General features: G+C 38.5%; 1 protein-coding gene across 2 annotated transcripts in view; it reads left to right on the forward strand.

Moving 5' to 3' along the window:
* Positions 1–407: 407 nt before the first annotated feature.
* The window catches only part of mtmr6 (myotubularin related protein 6), a 43,028-nt gene continuing 22,320 nt past the window's right edge, over positions 408–21,115 (forward strand). For both annotated transcript variants that reach the window (XM_072577333.1, XM_072577334.1), the window contains exons 1-4: positions 408–518; positions 9,188–9,310; positions 14,851–15,013; positions 20,285–20,442. In XM_072577333.1, the coding sequence (XP_072433434.1) occupies positions 495–518; positions 9,188–9,310; positions 14,851–15,013; positions 20,285–20,442 (468 nt within the window). In that variant the 5' untranslated portion in view covers positions 408–494. The remainder of the gene's footprint in view (positions 519–9,187; positions 9,311–14,850; positions 15,014–20,284; positions 20,443–21,115) is intronic.

Genomic DNA, 21,115 nt, shown 5'->3' on the forward strand with positions numbered 1-21,115 from the left:
CATTTCAAGTCCAGTGACTCTTCTTCAAAGCTGACAAGTTTCCAATCCGGAGGGGAGATTCTAACATAGAACTTGCTGGCGTAAGAGAGTCTACAGAGACTACTACCCTAACAGGGGGTTCTTGCAGATAGCTTGCCGCCCTGAGGTAGAGCATCGAGTTACTCACAGCCCCAACAGACGAGGGCGCAGTGGAGAAAGACCGACTGAAAAGGAACACGGAAAGCGATGCACGTGTTACGGCCCAACAAACGCGTGTGGGTACGCGGTTTTGCGCAGGCGTGGTTTGTGTATATACACGCCCGCACATGGCTTTGCGCATGTGTGGTTTGTGTGTGTACGCACGTGTACACGGCGTTGCGCATGCGCGCTGTTTGTCCATGGACGCGCCCACAAGCGGTGTTGCGCAGGCGCGGTGAGTCGGGTGGGTCTCGGGGAGGAGGGGACTGCGGAAATATCAACTTTCATCTGTCTGTCTGTCCTCATCCTCAGTTAAAATGGAGCACATCAGGACCCCGAAGGTGGGTGATTGACGTGGATTTTAAATTATGTGGTGCTTTGTAGTAATATTTGTTTTTTCCCCTCCTCTAAAATTGTTTATTCGGGGCCCTGTCGCAGTTGTTGAATCAAGCGGTGTAATGGTGGGTGTTGTAAAGTGTTATTAATCCTATCTGGAAGCAATTAAGAAAAAATGAGATAATTTAAAGAGATTCGGCTTTTGATATGGTATTGTAAACATTCAATACTGAGAAGTTTTACTTCAAATGATGTGGGTGCATATTCTGCGTTGCCTACTATCGTTTCCAGGTTTTTGCTAGCTAACGTAGCCATAGTTACACATTACGGGAGATAGGGATACTGTATATTGAGGAGTTGGCAGGCTGCTTCTCCGGGATTGACAAGTTTGCAAAAAATGCTGGAGAATATTAATAAGTCTGGTATATCTGTGGAGAGTGTGTTAACACTTCAAGCTTGGTGTGATTTCTTTGCAAATGAAGTACCTTCAGAATTATGGATTTTATGCTATTTGGGGAAAAAAAAGGTGAGGTTTGAGGGTCGGGGAAACTGAGGGTTATAGTTGTCAAGGAACAAAAGACAGAGTTGCCATGATTGTGAAGGAGTGGGAGATACAAATAGGTGTAAATAGCAGAATATAGGTAAGTTTCTTTTTACTAAAAACAAAATCTAGGAAAAATCAGACACTGGAGAAGACAAAAGAAACAAAGAAGTTTGAATTCATAGTCTGACCTTGTTGACTCCAGAAGGCTCTGAAGTGTTTTAACTGAATTAAGATGCTATTTCCTTCAGGTTGTGTTGGACTGCACTTGTAGTAGACTTAGGACAAAAATGTGAGCACGGAAGAAAGTTGTTGGTTTAAAAAAAAACAGATCTTGAAGATTGGGATTGTGTTTGTGGACTGAGGCAAGTGAGACTGCATTTTATCAACTAAAATAGTAGACCAGATTGAAAGAGAGACAAATTGATTGATAGGTTCTTGTTGTCTAGAGGAATTAAGGGCTACGGGGAGAACGCTGGCAAGTGGAGCTGAAATGCGGGGAGAACGCTGGCAAGTGGAGCTGAAATGCGCATCAGCCATGATTGAATGGCGGAGTGGACTCGATGGGCCGAATGGCCTTACTTCCACTCCTATGTCTTAAATTGCTGCTTCACCTAGGAGAGTTTATGACCCTGGATGGTGAGGAAGAAAGAGAAAGGACAAGTTTCCCACAATTACATAGGAAAGGGGTGATGGAGGATTAGAATACAGTGCTAGAGGTACTGATGCTGAAGAAAGAAGGAAAATATTTAATGGTGGTGTCATGTTGGCGGTGGCAGAAATGTTGGAGGATGATCCTTTGCATGTTAAGGATGGAGGAGTGAAAAGGGAGAATGGAGGAAGCCGATAGTGGCTGTAAGCAGAATAGGAATGTGAGAAGGCAGAAATGTGAGGAGTGAATTGCATACGATTTGAGGACATCTGTTCTAGTAATGTTGCCTTCATAATGGGCAAGGCCACAGCAATACCCTGATTCTCTATTGCCCCAACACCTCATCTCCCTCATGCCATCGCAGAAGCTGTAATAAATGTTCCTTTATCGCCCCCAATGCCCCAAGCACTCCTGCAAGTGACACAGTAAGGGATTGAAGGAAGTGTAAGTCTAGTCTACTGTAATTTGTTTACACTGTGATTTTTCGATGTTGGGAGACCTAACAGATTGGTGACTGCTTTGCAAAGACCTTTGGGTTTTCAAGCATATCCCAACTCTCCAGTTACTTGGCATTTTAATACACCACCTTGCTCTTATCCTCTTCTTTGTTTTAGCTGTGCTGCAATGTTAACACAGTTGGAGTAACAGCACAATTAAGGCACTTTATAGTTTTCAGGACTGAATATGACAATTCAACAATTTCAGACTGAGCTCTATCCTCTGTTTCAACTCCGTTCCCAGCCTACCTGAGTCGGCTGATACTCTGCTATTAGGAACCAATCATTGTACAACTGTGATTGCTCTCTTTGCTTTTTATCTGTGACATCTGTGGTCTTTTATTTCCTGCTCCTTCCAATTTTCCTCTGCTCTCATGTTGTGGATACTGCCACCCTCCTATCTTTTTCTACAACGTAAAATCTGTCATTGTTCCATCTCTGGTTTTACCTGACCTCGGTTGTAGGTAAAATTCTAGAATCCATCATTTTAAGGATGAGGTTTCTAAATTCTTGGAAGTGCAGGGTTGAATTAGAACAAGTCAACATGGATTTGGTAAGGGGAGGTCGTGCCTGACAAACCTGTTAATATTCTTTGAAGAGGGAACAAGTAGATTAGACCAGGGAAACGCAGTGGATGTTATCTACCTAAACTTCCAAAAGACCTTTTGATAAAGTGCCTCAAGGGAGGCTGCTGATTAAGGTGAGGGCCCATGGTGTTTGACGTGAGCTACTGGCATGGATTGAGGATTGGCAGTCTGACAGAAGGCAGAGAGTTGGGATCAAAGGTTCTTTTTCGGAATGGCAGCTGGTGACAAGTGGTGTCCCGCAGGGTTTGATGTTGGGGTCTCAGCTGTTCACCTTTTATATATTAATCTGGATGAAGAGACTTGGGGCATTCTGGTGAAGGTCACCGATGATACGAAGTTAGGTGGACAGACAGGTAGTTCTGAGGAGATGGGGAGGCTACGGAAAGATGTAGACAGTTTAGGAGAATGATCCAAGAAATGGCTGATGAAATTCAATGTGAACAAATGCAAGATCTTGCACTTATGGAAAAAAGAATACAGGCAAGGGCTATTTTCTCAGTGGTGAGAAAATTCATACGGCCAAAGTACAAAGGCTTCTGGGAGTGTTAGTCCATGATTCTCTGAAGGTTGACTTGCAGTTGAGTCGTGGTTAAGAAAACAAATGTAATGTCATTTATTTCAAGAGGGTTGGATAGTAAAAGCAGTGAGGTGCTATTGAGACTTTATAATGCCCTGGTTAGGCCCCATTTAGAATACTGTGTCCAGTTTTGGGCCCCACATCTCAGGAATGACATACTGACACTGGAGTGTCTCCACTGGAGATTTACACGGATGATCCCTGGTATGGTAGGCTGAACATGCAATGAATGGCTAAGGATCCTGGGATTGTATTCATTAGAGTTTAGAAGGTTGAAGGGAGATCTAATAGAAACTTACAGGATAATGCATGGCTTAGAAAGGGTGGCCGCTGGGAAATTGTTTCCGTCAGTGGGGATACTAGGACTCGTGGGCGCAGTCTTTGAATTAGAGGGGGACAATTTAGAATGGAAATGAGACATTTCTTCAGCCAGAATGTGGTGGGCCTGTGGAATTCAGTGCCATTGAGCGCAGTGGAGGCCGGGACATTAAATATTTTCATGGGAGAGATTGATAAATTTTTAATCTCGCAAGGAGTTAAGGGATACGTGGACAGTGCAGGTAAGTGGTGTTGAAATGTCTATCAGCTATGATTGAATGGCAGAGTGGACTCGATGGGCCGAATGGCCTTACTTCCACTCCTGTTTCTTATGGCCTTCTTCCAAGGAAGAGTTATATTGGACTCAAAATGTTAACACTTTCTTTTCTCTCCTGTACTTTTTAAAAAAAATTTCAGATTTCCAACATTGTATTTCACTTTTGAGAAGTTGCCAAGTTGCTTTGCTACTTAGTTGTTTTAAAGATGGACAGGTGACATGCATGAGTTGTATAGTAACTTGTTGCCACTTTGAAAATGGGGACAGTAAAAGTAATTAGGCATGAGGATTAGCTTAATGCAGTGAATGGTTAGGATCTGAAATACATTGCTCGAATGTATGAAGGCAGATTTAAATGAGGCATTCACAAGGGATTGAAACGTTTATATGAAAAAGATCTTGCAGGGTGGTGGTTTGAAGGTGAAGGGGTGGAGTTAAGTAAATTGCCCATTTGGAGAGTCAGCAGAGATGAGGTGTGGCTTTTTATATTGTAACCATTGTGATTCTGTAATTGAGAGACCTGTTAAACCAGTCTATCTGTGAAACAATAGGAAAGAAGCTACTCCCTCCAGTAGTAGCAACATGTTGCACCTAAAAAGTTTCAGTATATTAATATAAAGTTACTTTATTATTTTTGAATATATTTCTTGAATTGCATTGTTGCTGTCCAATTTACCTTGCCTTCTCCCCAACAATGCAGAACCGCTGAGCAGAAGCTGATAGCCAAGTTCCATACCCGTGAAGACTGCCTCAACAGTGATCTTGAGTTCATGTCACGCTACAAATTATGTATCTGTAAAATCTTCCTCACTGTCCTGTGTTTTGATACTATCACCTTGATAAATTATGATTGCTACCTTAATTAGTTTAGTGTTTTGGATTACTTGTTACTTTGGTTCAACTCTCAGCATACAGCTCTTATGCCTATCATTTTATTTCACTCAAAATGCTGCTACCTGATACTATAGTAGGTGAGGGCTGGAGATCAGAGTTCAGAGTGTGGTGCTTGGAAGCACAGGTCAGGCAGCATCTGAGGAGGAGAATTGATGTTTTGGGCATAAGTCCTTTATCAGGGTACTGCCTGACCTACTGTGCTTTTTCCAGCGCCACAGTCTCAACTATGTAGTATCAGGGAAACATTAGAGCACAGAAGGAAACCATTCCATCTGAGAAATGTTGGCTGTATGGAAAGTAACCCAGTCAATCCCATTCTTTGCTCCATGCCTGTGGTCCTCCAGTGCAATCAGATTTCAGAATGAAGTTATTAATCATCTCCATTTCCATCAGCCTTATCGTAGAGTGTTCCAGTTCATTATTGCTTTCTACATTTTAACAGAAAATTTCTTCCAGTGATTGAAGATGTATAATTTATAAAATTTACAATAAAAGTGAATGGATTTTGGTTACTTCTGTGAAAGAATTTCCTAAAAACAAAAGCCACAGTCCTCCCAGAACAGTGACCTAAACCAGTTGTCAGAAAGGAGGAGATTGAAAACCAATGTGTTGTAACAGAAATATATTTATATGGGTTACAACAGGTGAGGTCAACATTTTAAAGGTATAAGCTTTGTTTCTAGTTCAGAACAATCTCTGAGCAAGGTTTTTAAAATTGAATTCAGGGTTGAGTTCAGGAGTGAGTTTAGCTTCTCTCTGATAAAGAATTCACAGCAGTTCAGAGAACTCTTACCCCAGAAGGGATTAGTTTATGAATCTTCCATGTCAGGAGACTTTGGTTAAAAAAATCTTCAGGTTATTAGAACTGTAGGGTAACCAGTATGGGATCTCAGATTTGTGAAAAGTTTGTTAACTTGGAAAGGACTCATCAAATTATCTCCATAATGCACAGCAAAGAAATTGTAGAGACAATTAATTTGAAATGTAGAGTTGAGATACAAGTGTAATTTCTCTGGACCCAGAGTACCTATGAGGAATAGTGTTAGGAAACAGATTGAAACTTTGTTTTGCTGTGCAGTTTAAGATAATTTAAACTCTCTTCTGCATTTAGCTTTTTTATTGTTTTGTGTAATAAAATAAAAATCTGGAGTATCGTATGTATGTTTCAATGATTAGCACCACGTTTATGAAACAAATAGGAATGATCTATCTCGAGGAACAAAAGGAAGATGGTGCACGAGTCTGTAAATGCCTTTAATGTGTCAGCGCAAGTGGTTATGGTGGTGAAGAAGGCACATGAGATGCTTGCCTTTTACTCAGGGCATAGAATACAGGAGCAAGAAAGTCTTCTTGCAACTTTATAAAACATTGGTTGTGTGCAGTTTTGATTGCCACATTATTAGAAGGGCATGATTGTAGGGGAGATGATTCACCAGGATGTTGCCTGGGATGAAAAGTTTCAGTTATGAGTAGAAGTTGGAAAGGCTGGATTTTTTTCCATGGAGCAGAGGAGCTTGAAAGGGGAATCTGTTTGAGGTGTATGGAATTGAGACATAGACTTTGATTACTTCTGTGAAGGGTGTTCCTAAAAAAACAAAAGCCAGAGTTCTTCCAGAACAGTGACCTCAACCAGTTGTCAGAAAGCAGGTGATTGAAAACCAATGTGGTGTAACAGAAATATGTTTATATGGGTATATATCATGAGAATCTTTTCCATATAGCAGACGTGTCTTAAAACCATAGGGCACATGTGTAAGGTGAGGACTAAGTTTTTAGAGAACTGAGAAAATATTTTGTTTGGTAGAAATATGAAATGTGTTGCCTGAGAAGCTGGTGGAGGCAGGTTCTCTCACAACAGGGCCATAATAGCCTACAAACCAAGTGCAGGTAAATGGGATTGGTATAGTTTGATGTTTGTTGGTCAGTATAGACATGGTGGGCTGAGGGGTTGTTATCCATGCTGTGAGATTGACTGTACACAACAGCTTTCATTCTGGGATCTGACTTATCCAGAATTTTATCACCACTTGGGATCATTACATTCCTCTCGTCCTCCCTGTAACTCTTGCCAGAAGTTGTTTTATTATGCCTGATCCCAGAAAATCAGCTAATTGGAACTGTTTCTTTGTCTACCTTAAATAAACCAATCATAATTTTGGATGTTTTTATGCTGTCTCCCTCAATCTCTTTTGCTCTAAGGAGAACAACCCCAGCTTCTCTAACCAAACCTTTATTGCTAAGTTCCTTCCGATTGGAACCATTCTAGGAAGTTTCCTCTGCACTTTCTCAAGAGCCTTCACATCCAGATGCAGTACTCTAGTCGTGGCCTTATCAGAGTTTTGTAAGGGTTCAGCATAGCAACTCTTCTTTGGTACCCAACAACTGCATTAATGATTTGCAGGTTATTTTGCCCTAGCTAACTTCAAAAATCTAAGCATATGCATTTACATGTCCCTATGTCTCTGAACACACTTTAGAACTAGTGTATTAAGTCAGAACTGCCTCCCCCTTCTATTAAAATTCAGCATCTCACTCTTTTATATTAAATTCCTCTACTCACTCTGTTAACCCTATTTATATTCTGATACAGTTATTGGCTTTCATCACTGTTTGCTGCACTTCAAAATTTGGTATTGTGGGCAAATTGAAATTTGATTCTTTATTCCAATATTCAGCTAATTTATGTACATATTATTCGTCCTATCACTGATCCCATGGTTAGCTCAACTATCTATCACCTATTCTGAACAACAGCCCATTTGTCATGATTTATTGATTCCTGTACTTGAATTTTTAAAATCTAAGTTGATGCTGCTCCAACTATTTCGTGAACTATAATTCTGTTAGTAGTCTTTTGTAAGGTACTTATCAAATATTTTCTTAAAATCTTTTCCAGTCAATGGCATTTTATATTCTGTACTTACATTGAAAGATTAAATCAGGAAACTTAGACAAAGTCTACCTTTTACAAATCTATGATGGCTCTTTCATTAACTCACCATTCATTTTTTTTTTGGTTGTGAGAAAAGGTCATTGGACCCAGTATGTGAACTGTTTTCTGTCCACGGATGCTGCCAGACCTGTTTTTCCAAGAATTTCTAGATTTTATTTTTCTCAACCCTTTCTTATCACAATTAATTGAGCCCCCTCTGTTTAGAAGTTCTATTTCAAATTGTTCATTGCGTATCTCTATTGTTAGTCTAAGTCCTGGATAAGATATCACCCTGATCCAAATGTTCACCCACAGACATTTAGTCCACTTCAACTGAGAACATACTGGCCAGGGGTGCTCTGAATGCATTACATAAGTTCCTCAGTCCTTTTCCAGTGCTCTAACAGTGTCTACATCAATAAATGAGTGAATAAAGTTTTTGAGTATTATAGTTGCACATTCTTGCAATGCAAAATGCCGCGTTTTGTTCAAAGTCTTAAAGCAAGAGAATTTGTATGTAACTATTTTTACACAAGAATTACTAAAATATACATGATATTTCATTGTTACCATATTAACATGGTGCTATTTTTCTGGCAAAGTATTTTAGAATTCATTTATGATTGTGCTGTTGCATACTAAGATATACAGTGAAATTAGTTTTGTAAAACAAATTACATCTCAGAAATAGAGCATGATTCTTTTCTTTAGTGATATTTTTGTCCTATGTGTCATTCTTTAATTATAGCCATTTACGTATTTGTACTGTTATCTCTGCTCACAAGTTCTGCCAGCTGTGAGGGAAGCAGTGCTCTGTTCTTAAGTACTCATTCCTATTTACGCAGTGTACTAAAGTCTCAACTTTGTTATATACGGCCTGTTTAATTTTGTACATATTGACAGGAGTTCCTCAGGATAGTGTCCTCGACCTTTTCCTTGGACATGTCTGAAATGTTTAAGAAAAGAAAAACAACTGGATGTCATGCATTGGATTTTAATATTACATGACTGAAGACATTTTCACTCAAATGACACTGGTTTTGTCTTGAAATGAAATAAAATGGGGCTTTTCAGCATAATAAGGAAAACACTTAAAACACTTGCAACTTTCAAATCTGGAAGGTGCAGAAGAAGATATCTCATTTATCTCTCTCCAAACCTCTCATGAGTTATTTTGTACATCTTTCTGTTCTCTTTCCTTTTCCTAGATCTTATCCACTCTGTGATTCTTGTAACTAATAATTTCTTCTTTCTGCCATATTTCTCACCCATTCCACTTAGTTAACAATTTGAGTAATGTGGTCCAATTTATACTAAATTGAGGTGACCATCTGATGCTTAACACTGTTACCACACTGCCTTGCTCAATTTCTCATTGTTTCTTACATCATTCTTACAGGTGGAGCAGGTAAAATGTTTAGATCGGTTTAGCAGTAACAAGTCAACTACTGGAACTTTACATCTTACTACAACCCACCTAATTTATCGGGAGTCAACTACTAGCGGACCTAAGGAAATTTGGGTATGTACTTGTACATTCACAAGTATGCTAAATGATTGCAATTTTAGAAGGGTGAAAAGTGTATGCTAGAACATATATAACCTGAGCATGCTGCAAGTTTGGAATACATGTTCATGCAGTGATTTCTAGATGAAAACAGCGCTTTCATGCTCAAAGCTCAAATTGACACCTTATTAACTGCCTTTGGAAATACAAATAAGCTATGTTTACTGGTTGCCCTTTATTCACCCTATTTTTCTAACACCAAACCATGTTGACTTTGTCTGATTGTACCAGGACCTTTAAAGTATCATAACTCCTTGAAAAACTGTTCAAACATTTTCCCAATGATATGTTCAGCTAACATTGGGAAAATGTGAGACTCAATTATCAATGGGCAAGAAGCCTATCAAATTGATCAAATAACTGGTTAGAGATGATACAAAATTAAAAATGCAAAAATTTTTTTTGACTTTCATGACAGCACAGAAATCATCTACAACAGTACTGCAGATGGTCTCTACGCCTATTACAATCCAAGTTCCCGAATAACCCTATCCTACTAACTTTTAAACTGCTGGATTAGCTAGCAGAGGCCAGAAAACCGTGTATTCAGGGTACATAGTTACACTCCTGCATGTCCACTGACAACGTTTGAACATAGTCTGAGTCAAAATATTTAAGAATCTATTTCTAGATCCGATTTAGCGCCCACTCCTTTAAATTTCTAAACTACTATTACAGTTTTGTATAGAATGCTTTTTAAGATCTCATGTTCAATTGTATTTAATGTTATAGTTATTAATACCATGTCTTAACAGAGAATATAAGAATTATTATTACAAGTAGCCAGTCAGCTGCTTCAGCCAGTTCCAACATGAAATAAAATCATACTTGATCTGATTGTGACCTCCTTGATAAAGCTCCTGTTCAATGCTTTGGCCTCCTGGTCCTTCTTGACTTGTAACAATTGTCATGTCTCTAAACTTAATTCTGGTATATTGAAGCTTCAACAAATCTCAGGGTAGATTAACTGAAATAGAGTTCAGCAGATTCTTTCGTTATTCTGGCATTTTTATAAGCTATACCTAATTACCTTGAGGGCACTTAAGAGTCAACATTGAGGTAGTCAGTAAGTTTAGGTCAGACCAGTAAGGATGGGAGATTTCCTTAAAGGACATGATTGAACCAGATGGGTTTTCATAAGAAAACAGACAATGGTTACATGGCCACTATCAGTAGCTTTTTGTTCCAATTTGTTTAATAGAATTAAAATTACGCCATCTGCCATGGTTGGGATTCAAATGCACCTAAAGTTCTGGATTACTAATCTAGCAAATTTGTCACTATGCCATTGCTTCCTTTCTATAAGGTTAAAATTCCACCTTTGTGTGTGCATTTTACCCATATTTAAGGTATTGTTAATATAATTTTGAAGTACAGGGTTTGTGATTTATTTATTGGTTCATTTGGGAACTTAAGAACCAGAATAGACTATTCAGATTTTCAAATCTATTTCCCTCTACAGTGTCTATTGATTTCTACTTAAGTACTGCTTACCTATCATTGCTACCAATTCTTTTTTACTCTTGGTTTCAAAAATTTCAATTGACCCCACAGCCATTATCATCTTGAGTGGAATGTTGTTCAAATTTCCAGTCCCATTTCTATCAGAAAAATACTTACCGATTACGCTTAACATTCTAGCTCTGATTTGAACATTGTTCTGTCTTGTTTTGGGTTCCTTCAGCCAAGGAATTCCCTTCTCTATATCAACTAAGTCAATTCCCTTTTTCAATTTTTTAAAATCTGCATCCCATCTAAGAATATGTTATTACTGGCAAGACCAGCATTTGTTATCTATCCTTAATTGCCTTTGTACTGAGTGACTTCCAGGATGATTTCAGAGGACAGTTCAGAGCCATGTTGCTGTGGGTCTGGATAACATTGACTAGGCAAGAATGGCAGATTTCGTTCTTTGAGGTAATTTAGTGAAGCAAATGGGTTTATCCAACAATTGGTAATTTCATGGTCACCATTTAGAGTCATAGAGTTGTACAGCATGGAAACAGATCCTTCAGTCCAACTTGTCCCTGCTGACCAGATATCCTAAATTAATCTAGTCCCATTTGGCCCATTATCAATCCAACCCCTTCCTATGCATGTGCCCATGCAGATGCTTTTTAAATCTTGTAATTGGATCAGCCTGTACCACTTCCTCTGGCAGCTCATTCCATATTCTCGTTACTCTGTGAAAAAGTTGCATCTTAGGTCCCTTTGTAAACTTTTCCCCCTCACCTTATGTCTAACTTTTTATATGACAAGTTTATTAATTGAATACCACCATCTCCTCACTCCAATTAGACTATTCCACAAAATCTAGGTTCAAGTGAATGCCGACAAGTTTTTGCAACCTTTTTTAAGCTGAGTAAAGTTAAGATGAGTCTGCATTGTTTCTCCTCCAAAGTTAATGTGTGTGTTCTTGGAAGGATATTATTAAACTGGAGAGAGTTGGAAAAGATTAGAGGGTTTGAGTTATAAAAATAGATTAGTTAGGCTAAAATGTTTTTAACTAGAGCATAGAAGATTGAAGGGTGACCTTCATAATGGCTTATAAAATCATGGGTATAGATAAGGTGAATAGCAAAGGTCTTTTCCCTAGGGTAGGAGGCTTAAAACTAGGGAGGAATTTTTAAGGTGATAGATTTTTAAAAAGGGTGAGGGACATTTTTATTTGTGGTTCGAATGTGGAATGAACTGCCAGAGAAAGTGGTGGATACAGGGTTTACAATGTTTAGAAGCCATTTGGATAAGTACATAATAGGGAAGTTTGGAGGGACATGGGCCAAATGCAGGCAGCTGGGACTAATTTAGTTTAGGAATATAATAGGCATGCACTAGTTGGACTGAAGGGTCTGTTTCTGAGACTGTATTCTTTCTTCGTTTTGGTGTCTAAAGCTGCACATTCTCCTGATTTAAGCCCTGATTGCATCTAGGTTTTGTAGTGCTTAATGTTTTGCTGTTTTACTTCAAATGATTTGAAAATAAAAAGACAACTTTTCTTCAGCCCTTTTGATGTATTTTTGCATTTGTGTGCTGATTATTAATGAGTTGTGTGCATGGACACCCAGATTGCTTTGAACCTTTGCAGCTTCTTGTCTTTGCTGCTAAAATGTTGTTTTCTATCTTGGAACAGAAGTAGGTGATCTTATATTTTATTACCTTCTTTCTACCATAGTTTGTGCATTCACTTCATCTGTCTGTCCTTTGTCTTAATGTAATTTGTAAATTTGTATGTTCAAGATTCTATTTCTGTAACTGGAATAGAGGTGAGAAGAGTTGATGTATTCGCAAGGTTTGTAGCTCCGGTTGAGGTTTAGGGTGTAGATTTGCTCGCTGAGCTGTAGGTTTGATATCCAGACGTTTCATTACCTGGCTAGGTAACATCAGTGGCAACCTCCAAGTGAAGCGAAGCTGTTGTCTCCTGCTTTCTATTTATATGTTTGTCCTGGATGGGGTTCCTGGGGTTTGTGATGATGTCATTTCCTGTTGGTTTTCTGAGGGGTTGATAGATGGCATCTAGATCTATGCGCTTGTTTATGGCGTTGTGGTTGGAGTGCCAGGCCTCTAGGAATTCTCTGGCATGTCTTTGCTTAGCCTGTCCCGGGATAGATGTGTTGTCCCAGTCGAAATGGTGGGTTTTTTTCATCCGTGTATTGGGCTATGAGGGAGAGGGGTTTGTGTCTTTTTGTGGCTAGCTGGTGTTCATGTATCCTGGTGGATGACTTTTTTCCTGTTTGTCCTACGTAGTGTTTGTGGCAGAAGCACTACATAGGACAAACAGGAAGAAAGTTAGCCACCAGGATACATGAAAACCAGCTAGCCATAGAAAGACATGACCCCTCTCCCTCATAGCCCAATACACGGATTGAAAAAAAACCACCATTTCAACTGGGACAACACATCTATCCTGGGACAGGCTAAGCAAAGACATGCCAGAGAATTCCTAGAGGCCTGGCACTCCAAGCACATAGATCTAGATGCCATCTATCAACTCTTCAGAAAACGAACAGGAAATGACATCACCACAAACCCCAGGAACCCCATCCAGGACAAACATATAAATAGAAAGCAGGAGACAACAGCTTTGCTTCACTTGGAGGTCGCCACTGATGTTACCTAGCCAGGTAATGAAACGTCTGGATATCACACCTACAGCTCAGTGAGTTGATGTATCAATGATAAGCATGTCCACATCCATGAGGAATACAATTCGTCATATCCTGTCAGTCAGTAGATTTCCTATATTTGTATTGTATCCTAAGTGTCCTATCCCTCTCCAATTTATATTTTTCTATTTTAAATTTTTGTGATTTTCAATGCTATGAGTACTTCTCATGTTCCTTACTTGCTTAGGTTCTGAAGATCCTGAATTATAAGATTTCCCTTGACGTAAAAACCAAAAACAATCTTATTTAGATTTTTCTGTTCTGTTAGTATAGTTATATTAGAGGGCTTCCCAGTTAAGCATCTGTATAAGTTGTTTTGGGGTGCTTTTATTTTTCTAGAATAAAATTTATGAATTTTTGGAGAATATTTGAAAATTGAATAGTGTTAGTTTGCAGAAATCATGAATTTAAATACAACACAAACACTAACCAGTGGTATTTCCTACTGAAATAGTCTTTTACGAACTTCAATAAAGTTATTTAATGGCAGATTGTTTAAGGGCCATGATATTTTAATTCTTAAGTGAGATCATCATTGATTCCAGTTAATCTGCATCCTAGCATATTTTCCTACACAAATCTATTATGTACAGTGGTCGCTTTAGCTACTTTTATCTTTTTGTTTCTTCTCCACTCACAAATAGTTAACAAAAACAGAAATTGCTGGAAAACTCGAGCAGGTCTGGCTGCATCTGTGGAGAGAAAGCAGAATTAACATTTATAGTGCTGTGACCCCCCCTTGAGAACTCTCCCATTGTATTGGAATTGTGGGTGCGGGGCAGAGTAGGACTGGAACAAGGAGTGTTCTATTTACACCACAAAGAGGCAGGTATAACTGGGGCCAATGCCACTCCTTTTGATCTGAAGAAAGTGGAGGGAATTAAAGGAGATGCTGAAAGTGAGGACAAGCTCGGCCAATTTGAGAGTGGTAGATTGCACATCCATTGTAAATAGTTGGTGGCTGGAACCAGCGAACTGGAAATTGTGAAACTGGCATAAAGTGGGAAGGGAAGGGATGGGACAAGGGGAGAAAATAGAGTTGAGGGAGGAAGAGATTTATTCTGTGGGGCTGGAGGATCTCTCTGAGCAGTCCTGTTTGTGAATATTGCGAAGGCGGAAGAGCCAAGTTGGGTGCAGTGACAGTTTTGAAGGATCACTTGCCCTGAAATGTTAATTCTGCCTTCTCTCCACAGATGTTGCCAGACTTGCTGAGTTTTCCCAGCAATTTCTGTTCATCTGATTGCCTGCATCTGCAGTTCTTAAGTTTTTAATTTAGCAAATATTAATTGCATATTTGATATTTTAAAATGTATATATTTGGTTGTTTTTTAGATAATGCATCATCACATTGCTGTAGTAGAAAAACTTTCTCTGACCGCAGTTGGGTGTCCATTAGTAATTCAGTGCAAGAATTTTCGGGTCATTCACTTCATCATTCCAAGAGAAAGGGACTGTCATGACATTTTCAACTCTCTGCTCAAGCTCTCACGGCCAGGTATGCATTTTGATAAAATCTCAAAACATTAAGTTATTGAATTTAATTTTGTTGAGTTCTTGCTAGTTGATAGATATCTTATAAAAAGTTAATTATTTAATCATCTGTTCAGTTTACTTTGTTTAGTATGGCACTATAAATGTTAGATTTAATTGTTACTTTTAAGCTGGACAGTTATGGAAAGTCGTAGCTCTGACCTGAAACAAATTTCAATTAAAATGTAGTCACAATCTTATGTGACTATTCTTAATGTCTTCTAGCCAACTTGCATCAAGTGAGTAATGAGTAGTTAAGCTTATAAAAAGGATCCAGGCAAAAGTTTCAATCGGTAAGCAACAATAAATTCAGAATCACATTTGCAACGACCATATCAAAAATGTCTAATTCAAAAAATATTGAAAAAATATTCCTTTGTCCTTTTTTTTTGTGAACGGGGAATAGACCCTTAGTTTTGTAGAACAGCGGGACCTAGGGGTACAGGTACATAATTCTTTGAAGTTTGCATCACATATAGACAGAGTGATTAAATAGACATTTACCAAGTTTGCCTTCATTGCTCAGTCCTTTCAGTATCAGAATTGGGATGCCATGTTGAGGCTGTACTGGACTTTGGTGAGACCTTTTCTAGAGTACAGTGTCCCGTTCTGGTTGCCTTGTTAGAGGAAGGATATTATTGAGCTAGAGAGGGTTCAGAAGAGATTTCCCAAGATATTGCTGGGTATCGAAAGTTTGAGTTATAAAAAAGCCAGATAGGGTGGGTCTTTTATTTTTACTGGAGCATAGCAGGTTGAGAGGCGACCTTATAGAGGCTTATAAAATTGAAGGATATAGATAAAGTGTATAGCGAGGGTATTTTCCCTCGGGTAGGGGGTTTCAAGATTAGGGGGCATTTTTTAAGATGAGAAGAGAAAGATTAAAAAAAAATACATGGAGGGGCAACGTTTTAACACACTGGTTCGTGTGTGGAATGAATTTCCTGAGAAAGTGGTGCGTGTAGGTACGGTTATAGCGTCTAAAAGACATTTGAATAGATACTTGAATAGGAAAGGTTTGGAGGGATGTGGCCCAGGAACAAGCAGGTGGGGCTAGTTTGGTTTGGGATTATGATCGGTATAGACTGGTCGGACTGAAGAAAGGTCTGTTAATGTGCTGTATGACTTGATGTACAATGAAAATTTCAACTTGACTGCACCTTTTACATTGCAGGAATGTGACCTTTTGGCCAATGCTGTGAAGTAGTTTTAGGTATGAAAAGCAGTTGGTTGTGTTGTACAACTTCACCAAAGTGTCACTTGAAGTTGAGTAATTTAAGTAGGTTAACTCATTTTCATTGCATATCTTGGACCAGTCAGTTAATTCGGGTCTCACCAATTTAAGTTGGTATTGTCCTATGTATACCAGTTTGAGTCATATCAACTGAGTTTGGAGAGACTTTGCACCCATATCACTGAAACATTCAAAATTCTGAACAGCACCAATAGTTTCCAGAGAAAATGGGAGTAATCTTGTTGTTACAGCATAGGTCCATAAAATTAAGCCATTCAACCAATTGCATCTAGTTTGCCATTATAAGACCATAAGACATAGGAGTGGAAGTAAGGCCAATCGGCCCATCGAGTCCACTCCGCCATTCAATCATGGCTGATGCGCATTTCAGCTCCACTTGCCAGCGTTCTCCCCGTAGCCCTTAATTCCTCTAGACAACAAGAACCTATCAATCTCGGCCTTGAAGACATCGGTCATGGCTAGATATCTGCCTTTTCCTGTATTTTCTTGATGTGATTAGCAATTAGAAAGCTATCAGTCTCTGTTTTGAACTTGTTAATTACTTAGTTTTCATAGCCAACTCCAGTAAAAAAAAATCAAAAGATTCACCACCTGAGTGAAGATGTACTTTTCTTATCTCAGTTCACATCACTTGTATTTTCTTCCTCTTATCAAAGCATCCTCCTCAACTCTCATCACCACCTAGCTTTTATATTATCTATAAACTTGGGAATATTACAATTGGCATCTGCATCTGAATCATTAATATAGATTGAAAACATCTAGGGTGCAAACACTGATCTTGTGGTATTGGTCATAGTCGACCAACCTGAGTGATTCATTAGTTTTTGCTTTCTGCTTATTACTAGTCTTCGTCCATGCTAGTATATTACTTCCATTCTCATGCTTTTTTAAAAAAAAATATTCTCCAGTTTGAAAATCTAAATACCTACATCCACTGGTTCCCCTGTTTCAAGTTTGCTAAAACATACGTTTTTTTTAAAGAAAATGTATCAGGTTTGTCAAACATGATTCCATCTTTTATAAATCCATGTTGACTATGTCCAATTAAACAACCATTTCCTAAAGGTATCATATCCTTTTTAAAATCTAGTAGTTTTCCTACTCCTGATATCTGACTAAGTTTCCTGTTTGCTGTCTCCCTCTTTTCTTGAACAAGGAGGCTACATTTGCAGCCTTCCAATCTGCAGGCTCATTGCTTAATAGAATTTTGAAGTGTGATTACCAATCTATCCAGTATTTCTGTAGCCATCTTTTGTAAGACTGAGTCCTGGGGAAAATGTCAATTTTGGTCCAGTTAATTTCTCCAATACTACTTTTGTGCCAATATTAAATTCTTTCAGTTCCACATTCTTGCTGGGATATTAATTATTTGTAGGAGTCCAGCTGTCTCTTCCACTGTGAAAACATGTATATGGTCAGTTTGTTTCTTAAGCCTAATGGTATTTGCTAATCTTTTCCTTTTAACCAGGCTCTAGAAGTTTTTGTCATTTTTAAAATATATTTCTTGCCATTTTATGTTCAAATGTTATTCTCCATCAATTTCTTGATCCTCCTTTGGGTTATATTTCTCCAATCCTCAGACAGCCAACTTGCTTGGCAACTTTATAAGCTGCCTTCTTTGTTAACTTTCTTTGGCTAGCCATCATTTTCTCTCTTATCTGGTGTCTTTAACATAACTAGTTTTGAAAAAAAAATCTATTCATTATTTACATGAGAGCCATTTTCTGTGTCAAACCTTTTTAAATGCTTGCTTTTAATTAATTACAACCATTTTCCTCCTCTTAGTTTTTATAATTGCTTTTGATGGATTTAAAATCCTTGTTTTACAATTGAACTATGTATTTTCAAAACTTTAGTGAAAACTTCTATCTCATGTTGGTGCAACAGGTGGTGAAGAAGGCAAATGGCATATTGGTCTTCATAGTGGCAGGATTCAAGTACAGGAGCAGGCACAGCTTGCTACAATAGTATAGGGCCTTGGTGAGACCGGACCTGGACTATTGTGTGCAGTTTTGGCCTCCTTATCCAAGGAAAAATGTTCTGACAATAGAGGGAGTGCAATGAAAAATTACTAGGCGCATTCCTGATATTGTAGGACTGATGCATGAAGAGAGATTAGATCGGTTAGGATTATATTGACTGTTTTTTGCAAGAAAAAGGGTGTTAAAGAAACCTATAAAGCTCTAACAAGACTAGTTAGGGTAAATGCAGGAAGGAAGTTTTCAGTGACCAAGGAGTTCAGCACCAGAGGTCACAGTCTAAGGATATAAGGTAAGCCATTTAAGACAGATGAGGAGAAATGTCTTCGAGGTGTGGTGAGTCTGTGGAATTCTCTACCACAGAAAGTGGTTGAGGCCAAAGCATTGAATCTTTTCTAGAAAGAGTTAGATGTGGATCTAACAACTAAGGGGATCAAAGGGCATGTGAAAAAAGTGGGAGTAGGGTACTGAGTCAGATGATTGGCCATGATCATATTGAATGATGGATCCGGCTCAAAGGACTGAATTGCCTACTCCTAATGTATTCTCTGTTTGTTTTTATAAGATAGTGACTATTTCTGAAATATTTTCTTGCAATAAAGTTATTATTCAGGCTTTTCTCATTGAATAAAAGTGAATCTAAAATAATCTGTGCTCTATTTTGGTCTGAAGAAGGGCTTATGCCCGAAACATCGATTCTCCTGCTCCTCGGATGCTGCCTGGCCTGCTGTGTTTTTCCAGCACCACATGTTTTAACTCTGGTACTCCAGCATCTGCAGTCTTTGCTTTCTCCCAGATGTTGCTTTTGCCTAACTTGCTAAATTCTACTTGAAGGAGGATTTCATCTTTTTGTTTTAAGATTGAGTGGAGTGAGTTATACAGAAGTTTATATTCTGATTTGTTGTTACTTGATAAACATTCAAAATATGATTAGCTGAGAATTATTTTTGGTTTAGCCACACAATTTCTCACATGTACTTTTCCTCTGGAAATTCATCTGATGATCAGCTCGGTTAACAAATAAAAACTGAAAGAACTGTAACTCAAACCAAAATAGGGATTGCTGTAAAAGCTCAGCAGGTCTGGCAGCATCTGTGGAGACTAATCCAGTAACATTTTAGGTTGTGTAACTCTTCCTCAGAACAAGCTGAGTTAATAGCGCCTGTTTTTCCACCAATGTTGCTCTGAAGCCAACCACTAGATGGTGTACACGAGCAGCCCAATATTGCTTTTGACCGATTTTCTACTAATTCTCGATACTAAAAACTGTTTCAGTTCTGCTTTGTGCAGTAACAAAACTGGTTACCCTGAACTTGCCGTGTAGGAAAGGATCTGATGCGTTTAAAAATCTTAAAGCTGTAGTTGATGATGGCACTGGTTCCTGGAATTCTTGGGAGATTCTATGCTTGTTATAATCATGATTTGGAGACGCTGGTGTTGGACTGGGGTGTACAAAGTTAAAAATCACACAACACCAGGTATAGTCCAACAGGTTTAATTGGAAGCACACTAGCTTTTGGAGCGACACTTCTTCATTAGGTGGTAATGACCATCAGGTACCACCTGATGAAGGAGCGATGCTCCGAAAGCTAGTGTGCTTCCAATTAAACCTGTTGGACTATAACCTGGTATTGTGTTATAATCATGATTCCTAGTTACAATTTTGCTTCTGCCATATTGCAGTTTTATCATTCAATATTGTATATACTGAGTCATTTCAAATTTAATGTAATTGTCTTTAAACAAAATCAATACTTTGATATTTTCAGTCAACCTCTTTTTTTTAGATGTAAGAGGCATCTGGGACTTGAGCTGTAAACTTCTGGTCTAGAGATGGGGACCCCACCACTGCTCCACAAGAGCCCTTGAACAGTACTTCTATGTTTGACAAAGTAGAGATATTGCTTGGAACAAGTGTGTGAATTTATGGGTAATTTGTCATTTTATTTCTCACAAGTGGTTTGTAGACTTACTGAGCAATTGAATGCACTCTGTATTTCAGTGAAGTATGATGACCTCTATGCATTTTCATATACACCTAAGAAGACTGAATATGAGAGAACAATGGGCTGGAAAATCATTAATTTAAATGATGAATATCAACGTATGAGAATTCCAAATGATATCTGGCAGTTAACTGATGTAAACCGAGGTTACAAGGTAAGAGGGAGTTGCCAAGAATATAGGGTACGTCCAGTTTTTTGGAACTGGCAATATGAAGAATAACATTTACTTGGATTTTCCTCCGTTTTCTGCCCTCTTACTGATGTTTGTATTTAGCAAAGTGAAGTAATCTTTGTTTCAAACAATGTTTTGTGCATGTACTTGATTCTGTTTTGGTTCCAACTGTGGTTCCAAAAGCCCCTCCAAGTGTCTGCTGATGAAGGCCACATTGAGACATTATAGCCAGTTTTTTGGCAGTGGTGATCTTGAATTCACTGTCCAATAATGCACACAATAACTGGGTAAGATGCTCCTCGTAACTTATTGCTCGCATGCAGTTATTTTGTATTATCTTGCTGTAAGAGCTGTGTTATGAAGGTTTAGGTATGCGTACTATACCTTTTTGAGAGACTGGAAGCTGGCATGGAATTAGAGAGGCACAGAATATGCTGAAAGAATTTAAATTCTAACGTTTAAGTGAAACCAACAGTGCAGCTGAGTTGCCATGGTCCACAACAAATTCAAATTCATCCAATTAGTTTAAATTATGTCCCAAGGTACCAAACTCCAATTGAATTTGAATTTAGTGTTTTGATGATATCAATCCAATGAAATGATCTGATGTTTTGGGGTTTAAAAAAACCCAAACATTTTGGACAGTTAGGGGGAG

Source organism: Chiloscyllium punctatum, chromosome 9 (genome assembly GCF_047496795.1).
Source record: "Chiloscyllium punctatum isolate Juve2018m chromosome 9, sChiPun1.3, whole genome shotgun sequence".
In the NCBI taxonomy this organism is placed as follows: domain Eukaryota; kingdom Metazoa; phylum Chordata; class Chondrichthyes; order Orectolobiformes; family Hemiscylliidae; genus Chiloscyllium; species Chiloscyllium punctatum.